Here is a 7,941-nt window from a genome sequence, read left to right as displayed (position 1 = left end):
ATTAATAAGTAGAAAGATCTCAATCGTGTTAATGTATTTTGAATGTAAATACTGTGCATAAAAATATTGAAGAGTAAATGTTTTTCAGGTAAACATACATGTAATGTATAATGTAAATAAAAATTGTTATTAAAGCTTAAATTTTGCATTTTTTGATTTTACGGTAATTGATCACCAATCAAGGTAGAAATCAAAATGTTCAACAATTTGAAGGATTTTTACATAAAGACTGTAAAAATGTTCAACATGTAAACACAATTTCAACTCTCTTTCTGCCTGCAACAGCTCAAGGTTGGAAACAGTTGTTTTCATGTAACCAAACAATGTGGGGAATTAATTAATCGAAGATTAATTAGGTAAGAAAAAGCAAAAGTTTCGATCAGAATGGGATTCGAACCCACGCGGGCAATGCCCATTGGATTAGCAGTCCAACGCCTTAACCACTCGGCCATCTGATCTTTCATGCAGAACGAACGATAAAACGAAAGCACATCGAATGAGGTAAGTTTATGTAACACATGTAAATGTTATTCTGCTATCATTATAATGTAATTTGTTACTCGGCCATTGTGTTTAGATTGAATAATAATTTCTCGAACCATTTCTCTCGTTTAATTTTCGATCCACCTTCCTGTGAATCTCGGATTTGTGCTTTAGGATTCTTACATCTTGATCGATTTCTCGCTAAGAAAATAGCAGCACTCCGTCTTTGTTTCATCTGAACGAGAAAAGACGAGTTATTACAAGAAATTGAATGCGAAAATAAAGGTGAAGAAAAGATGAATCAGAAATTGATTGAAATAACTTACATTTTAAGATGATTGAAATGGGTCTGAAGTTAGGTGGAGGGTTCATCGTAGAGGCCTGGTTATGATTGAGATTCAACAGTTTAAAGGTTGCATTACCATTAATCTAGCTCAATTTAACGATATACTATCTTGATAGGCAAGATTTGTGATACAATAAATATCAATGTTTGTTGCCAGGAATGAGTATGAAAAAAAAGAGGGAAACAATGAAGTGAAATGTCATGATTATGTTGACACTTTAGGTTGAACAAAAGAAATCTGAAATACAACGGATTTGCTGTTACAAGGTAAAATTAACATGCTACTTTTGTCAACATGATTGTGCTGTACAGTTTACAAGCTTACGTGATTAGAAATATAAAAAAATGAAAATGATGTAACTTGGTGAAACTCGGCCATTGGAAAAGATTGACGGATCCATTTTATGGTGAGCTTCCAGTTAGACGTTTCCCTCCAATCAAAATGAAGTTTCCAGGTACAGAGGTACTCTTTCCTTACAATGGTTTCACTAGAGGAAAAGAAAGAAAAACATTAATTAAATATCTTAAATCAATCAAGCAAATTATCAACAAAATAATACTAAAAAAAGCCAAAATGGTCAACAAAAGATAAAAAAAGTATATCCTGTATTTTACCTTCATCACTTGATTGATCAAACATCAAGACAGAGATCATTGCTCTTGAATTACTAAATATCATATAAAACGTCAATTTAATTTCAATTAATTCCCGAGAATCCAACAATCCACCATTTCGAATTAAATATTTAACAAGAACAATAATTCAAACTATTATAAAAATGAGTTAAAAATGCATAAGCAAAAACATGGCTAAGAGTTCAACAATAACGGTTCAACACTTTCTCTGATGTCATCATCATGTGACCATCCATTTGGTAAGAAAGTGAAAGAAGCGCCTTACCCTTTTTACCGGAAAATTTTGCTATCTTTTGCTATTTTTAAATGTGCGTTTTTTACCATCACCAATTTCATAACAATCAACATTATCAAATTTAATATTTAATAGTCTTGTGGCTTCCTTCAATCTAATTATTTAAAGTCATTGAGTTATATAAACGCCCCATTACCAGTTTTCATGTTCAATGTTTTGGGCCTAAGGCAGCTTTTCCTACCATCTTGAATACATTTAATAATTTGTTGTTTCCTCTTTCCCCAGCAATTCACTCATTGACTCATCATCGCACCATCTTTGTTTTTATTTTTCAATTGTTAACTCTATTTTAATTGATTGATCAAGTAAACACTATTCTGTCAACCTTTAACTTTCATCTGTTAATCGTTTTTCAAGTTTAACGTTTTCGCATGCATTATTTTTCCTGTATTGTTTGAACTTCAAAAGTAAACACTTTACCATCATTTATCGTGCTAACCAATTCAAATCACTCTTCGATAAACTTGAACTTCATCATGTTCTATTCAATTTAATTTCTATTTACACCTTTACGTGCAATAAATATTATTTTCATCATTAACTCGCGACTCACACCTATTGGATCATCGGATATTTATAATTGTAAATCGACTTGTTGAGAATCCTCTTTTAAATCACAATTTCACCATACTCGGACTGTCCATCAACTATTGTGAAAACAAGGTAAAGTCTTGAAATCTTCCTAGCTAATCTTCAATTTACTTGACCATAGTAAATCGGTTTTTGGTACTATTTACTTCATTTTGAAAATTCCTCATAGGCATATTGAAATCAACTGTCAATTAATTTCTACTTTTCGTTATATTCCAATTGTTTCTAGTTTAGGTATATTTGGTAAAAGTGATTGAAACTTGTTTGGGTACATTTTTGCTATTTTAATAAATTCTTAAGAAGCCAACCAAATCAGCATCCATAGCTTTAGGGTTTGTAGATACAAATTAGTAACTCTTTTCGTCCATTTACATTTTAGGCTTTTATACCTTTCGAATTTAATTCCTTACTCAGCCTTTCTTAAGCCTCAGGTCTTAAAGATTAAGTAAGATTCTCAAAATTTCGAGCTTTAAAGCTTAAAGCATTATTGATCAGTCTTGACTGGATGAAAAGTTCAACATTGAAAGTTTTCAAAAGTTTACATTTCTTGATTTCTTGATTCTTCTGTAATCTGACGTGGCGCAACTAATCAAATTCTTACTACCATTCAATTGTAAGCGTGAAATGCTCTCTGACAATCTTTCTGTACTTCCCAAAAGTTAAATCAGGAAAGTAAAATCATTTTAAACTTGTTTATCTGAAAATTTTACCAATCGATGATTATGCTTGATCAATTAACCGATATCACATTCATTCACTTATATTTGAATCATTTCAATATGATTACTTTTATTATTTAATTTGTATACATTTCCCTACTTCATGTACATATGGGTATTGAGATTTAAGATAATAATTCATGTTTTTCTTTCTTCTGTCCACAGAATATCTTTCATTTCAATTTTCAGCCTTAATGGTAAAGTGAAACCCAAGAGGAAAAAAATATTTATCAAAGGCCTTTCCAATGTTTGATTGAATTCCAAGATCAGAAAAGAAGCAAATTGTTTACTCAAGGCATCATCAACATTAGGGAAATCAACGAAACCCTCGCTCCTGTCTATGTCTATGTCTATGTCTATGTCTATGTCTATCTGTCTTTCTCTCTCTGTCTCTCTTTCTCTCTCTCCTTCATCTACTCAAACGCTCTCCCGTGTGTCTCCCTAAGTGCTTTAATTTTCTTCCCCCTCTGACTCTCTTCTTCTCACGCTTTCTCTCCTTTGCTCTATTCATATCTTCATATCTTTGTATACATTACTAGTTGAAATGTTTGTCCCAGCAATACAGCCCAGCCTTAGTGTGAAGCGAACCTAGTGCGAGCAAAGATTCCCCTGTAGATAGTGCATGTCGAACACTCTTCTGTAATCATTCAAATCGTCAACAACTAAAAAAGTTTATCTCTCAAAGCCTAACCATATATGTTTAATGATGTTTTAATAATGACAATTGAATAACAACTGGATAGACTTGTTGCTCTGTGCTCAACGACTAGTTAAATTTTGTTGTTTGTTTTTGTTGATAATAGCTTGTTGGTATTCCTATTTTCTGTATCCATCGACGTTCAAGTCTTGTTTTCGTTCTACATATGGAAAACCCTTATGGTGTTTTGAATCATCCTATTCCATCCAAACGCGCTATCATCCATGAAGAAGATGATCAGCCATCTTCATCATCGCCACCTCCGCTACCACCACCACCAAGGCCTCGTAAATCTTTGGAAAAATTAAGAAAAGCCAAAGAGGAAAACATTTATGTTAATTTGACCAATGTATCATTTCAACAAAATAATGTTTATGATGAGCCTGTTAAAAGTTCGCCTCCTCCACCTTATCCGCCTCCTCCTTTACCTCCTCGTATTGTCACAAGATTAAACAAGAGTCATCAGGTTTTAGGTAAGATATTTTCAACTATTTTTGTCTTTATAAGTGGGTGGTTATCTCGCAACGTTAATAACATCTTCATAACAGATGATAGTGTTACTAATGGCCTATCCTAGCATTTTCTTCTCTATAATACTATAGAAGTTTTTTTTCTCTTTTTAACTTCATTTTATTAATTTATTTCTTTTTTCCCCTCTCACGATTTCCTTCTTATCCAGAACGAGTCTCAGAAATATCTACTGAAGGATCAGATGTGACTGAAGAATCATTGGAAAGTGTTGAAAGGTCCGGCGAAGATACAGAGAATAGGTCCGACGACAATGACATTGACAGTGATGACATACATGGAGGTGAAGAAATATATCAACAAATCACTACGGCCAAAACTCGACCAAAATTTGATCAGCCACCTCCCTTACCACCTCGTTTTCAGCGTCAAACTTCTGATCCTGTTCACCCTCTGGATAAAAGCAATTTCAGTTCCAAGCTTGAAAAAGCATTGGTCAATCAATTTGCAGCTCTGAACTCTCCTGACAACCGATATGGACTTGTTCGAGCTAATACATTACCTACCAAAACATCTAATCATGTAAATAATAATAATAATAATAATAGTGTGCCTTATGACATAGAAAAGATCGAGAAGACTGGTAAAGCAGCATCAACATCATCATCTCCATCATCTACAATGACTGAATCACCAAATGGACCCAAAAAGCCACCACGAAAGCCTGCAAATGATTCAGAGATTATGAGACCAACTGAACAATTGCAAGATAAAACTGGGTATCTGTACAAAACAGGACCAACTCGTAAAACGTTCCATCAAAGATGGTGTCTTTTGAATAAAGAAAAGTTTTCTTACTACCATGATGAACCAGTCAGTGATAGTGGTAAAGAGATTGAGCCTAAAGGTGTGATTGATCTATCCAACATAGTATTGATTGGAACAACTTTAAACCCGCCTGCAATTACTACCAAATCCAGTAAAGGGATCCCATGGAGAAATCAATCTAATAGAAAAGATGACTCTTTGAGTTCTACTAATAGTAAGCCAGCAGGCTATGTAGATATCGGTGTTTCCAATTCTTCTGGAAGAATGTTCCTATTCGCTTCCGAATGCCAAGAAGATATTGCTGATTGGATGGAAGCCTTAGCTCTTCGTGTTGAGCCTCAGATTCAAGCTAGTCTTGCAGTGTATCGTGATTTTACTTTTGCAGGCTATGTTCACATGAAACTTGGTATCTCAGGTACTTGGATACGGTGTTGGCTAGTTTTGAGAAATCGTGAATTGGCCATTTTAACAGATTTAGATGGCTCTGAATCGGAAAATTCTATCATGACCATTGACTTGAGGAAAGTCATGTCTATTTGTTATTCTTCATCTCACCAAATTACTCCGTGTGCAGACGCTAAAGAGCCTGGACAACCTGTCTACTTGAATCGTAATCATGACACTGGACTTTTTATTCAAGGATCTTATAAAGCTCACACTGAATTATTATACACTCATTTAACCAAATCATGGATGACACCTGTTAATGGCTCGTTTAGTGATCAGTTATTGACTCCATCAGGAATTCCCATTGCGATTGAAAAGTGCCTTAATTTTATCTGTACCTATGGCGGTGTAAGAACAAAGGGTATCTATAGTACACCTGGAGAAGAATCAATGGTTAAAAAATTAATTGAACCATTAATGTCAAACGCTGTTTGGGAACTCCATATCAGACCTGAAGATGGTTACACTGTACATGAAGTCGCTTCTGCTCTTAAACAATACCTCAAGTCTTTTTCGGAATGCCTCTTAACAGACCTGATGTATCCTGAATGGTGGGACAACAATTCTATCAAAAGTCGGGATAAACGTTTACGTAATATAAAAACCATGTTGAAAAGACTTCCTACAGTTAATTTTTCCATTCTCAAGAAACTTATATGCCATATTTATTGGTAATGTCATTTTCCATTCACTACTTCCTTTCTTTTGCAACCTTTCAAGATATCTAATGTTTCTTTTTTTCTCTCTCTTTTTACAGTATAATAGAAAACGCTGAATTCAATGAGATGTTTCTCATTAAACTTGCTCCTATCATGGGCCCCATTTTATATTATTCAACTTTAAATCGTTCCTCAACTGAGGAAGCTGTTGCCGTATCTATGGATATATTTGCTGACCTGGTAGCTGGATTCTCGTGGTTATTTGACGTTTCACCCGAAGAGATGGAAAAAGAAAGAAAAATTGAAAAAACCCTGACAACCCTGCGAGAGTCTAAGATGATGTCAAATAAGACTGGTAATGATATCCTAGTAGGTGTTTATATGTTTAATCGTGATTGGGATCAATGCATAAACGTCCCTTTAAGTCCAAACATGACAGCTCAAGAATTAGTCAATTATGTTCATAAAAAGTCAAACCTTAAAAGACCAGCCTCAGACTTGGCCGTTTTTGAGGTTGTTTGCGCTGGTCAATTGGAGAGATTTCTCCATTACTCTGAAGTTGTTATGTCTGTTATACTTTCATGGACCACCAAATGGCCCTCTGAAGATGCCAAAGTAAATTATTTAATTGTTAAAGAAAACGACTATGAGAATCTATTGGAGCCTTATTTTGATCAAGCTAATACACGCAGCGGAACAATTTCCCTTTCTCTGTTTAGTGAACTAAAATTCAGTGATATCCATTCGGGTAAAGTGTTCAAAAAGTACCTTTTCGAATTTATTGGAGCCAAATTGAGTATATACAAAGATGCAAAGGCCAGCAAATCCATAGGCCAATGGAATATTGAAGACATTGTTTGGTACATTGGATCAGAAAGCAAACGTAATTCACCCAATCCTAAATTAAGTTTTACTTTTATTGAAAGATCAAGCAAAATTGTGAGAAGCAAAGAAACCAATTACATGGTCGGTCGTACAGTTGTTTGCAATACCCCTGATGAATTTTATAAATGGATTGCTGGTATGATTATCTCACAATATCCTAGTGGTTTAAGACCAGCTAAAAAGCTCATTGACCTGTTGGATTAAACAAAGTCACGAGGAATTGTATCAAATTAAAAGATAGGAGAGTGAAAAAAATCAATGTAATATTTCAAAGTTATTGGATATGGTAAAATGTTGGTTAAAAGGAAGCAGTTTCAGCATTACGATTTAAAATTACAAATAAAGTCTAAAACAAAGATAGATAAGAAAGATCCGGAACTTATTCAACGCCTTCCATTCCCCGAATTATCTATCTCACTCTTTCTCTCCTTATTCGTCTTGTTTACCAACCCACCTCATGAATCACTGATCCCTCGATAACTCAAATCATTGTCGCTATATTTTCACTTATAATCTCTATTTGCATCATGCATTGTTGCTCATCGTATTATCAAATAACTTTTTTTCATCATTATTTTCGCAAGCCATCCATCATGTGATCAAAATTCCAAGTCACTTCCATCTTCATCTGGATCGATTAACCCTTCAAAAAAAGTGAAACTATTTCTTGCTTGAGTCTACCAATCTGTTGGGCCAGAAAATGATTCGATCCAGAATTAAACTCCATGAACTTTAATAAGTTGCTATTTTCTGCCTTGATAAATTATATTATCTTTATATTTTACAAACAAACAAGTTGTACAAAGAATCAAGAATGTATCATTAAATCAGACCAAGTGACCTTAAAAATGATTATATTAAAGAGCCCTATGATTTAAAGACAGTCG

At 34.1% G+C, this 7,941-nt stretch overlaps 1 protein-coding gene, 2 long non-coding RNA genes and 1 other non-coding gene across 5 annotated transcripts; 2 read left to right on the top strand and 2 right to left on the bottom strand.

Annotated features, from left to right (window-relative positions):
* Window positions 1–101: 101 nt before the first annotated feature.
* LOC107359701 (uncharacterized) lies at window positions 102–1,697 on the bottom strand. Of its 2 annotated transcripts, none has more exons than XR_001568142.3 (4): window positions 1,445–1,697; window positions 1,155–1,317; window positions 810–933; window positions 102–718 (listed from the first exon to the last, which is right to left on the bottom strand). It is a non-coding gene; the product is annotated as an uncharacterized LOC107359701 (long non-coding RNA). The 2 variants fall into 2 exon arrangements; XR_016198972.1 differs by having other exon boundaries at window positions 810–937; window positions 1,445–1,680.
* Window positions 377–458, bottom strand: TRNAS-GCU (transfer RNA serine (anticodon GCU)). The gene has a single exon. It is a non-coding gene; the product is annotated as a tRNA-Ser (tRNA).
* A 587-nt stretch (window positions 1,698–2,284) lies between the features above and the next one.
* On the top strand, window positions 2,285–3,280 carry LOC149093894 (uncharacterized). The gene is made up of 3 exons (XR_016198973.1): window positions 2,285–2,423; window positions 2,586–2,683; window positions 3,236–3,280. It is a non-coding gene; the product is annotated as an uncharacterized LOC149093894 (long non-coding RNA).
* A 317-nt stretch (window positions 3,281–3,597) lies between these two features.
* Window positions 3,598–7,933, top strand: RhoGAP15B (RhoGAP_ARAP and RA_ARAPs domain-containing protein RhoGAP15B). Its single transcript, XM_015926231.3, has 3 exons — window positions 3,598–4,240; window positions 4,447–6,181; window positions 6,268–7,933. Exons 1-3 carry the CDS (start codon window positions 3,934–3,936, stop codon window positions 7,256–7,258), a joined length of 3,033 nt encoding a protein of 1,010 aa, XP_015781717.2. The 5' UTR covers window positions 3,598–3,933; the 3' UTR covers window positions 7,259–7,933.
* The last annotated feature ends 8 nt before the right edge of the window (window positions 7,934–7,941 follow it).

This window comes from Tetranychus urticae, chromosome 2 (assembly GCF_039701765.1).
Source record: "Tetranychus urticae isolate SD_2017Ah chromosome 2, NJAU_TeUrti_SD_1.0, whole genome shotgun sequence".
In the NCBI taxonomy this organism is placed as follows: Eukaryota; Metazoa; Arthropoda; class Arachnida; order Trombidiformes; family Tetranychidae; genus Tetranychus; species Tetranychus urticae.
The sequence above is the reverse complement of the archived record's forward strand: the minus strand, read 5'-3'. Positions and strand labels throughout refer to the sequence as shown.

Excerpts from the sequence above, each read along its gene's own strand:
- RhoGAP15B (XM_015926231.3), top strand. The coding sequence starts at position 3,934 with ATGGAAAACCCTTATGGTGTTTTGAATCATCCTATTCCATCCAAACGC. Across the intron at positions 4,241-4,446 it reads CAAGAGTCATCAGGTTTTAG|AACGAGTCTCAGAAATATCT; the intron begins GTAAGATATTTT and ends CTTCTTATCCAG. Across the intron at positions 6,182-6,267 it reads CTTATATGCCATATTTATTG|TATAATAGAAAACGCTGAAT; the intron begins GTAATGTCATTT and ends CTCTTTTTACAG.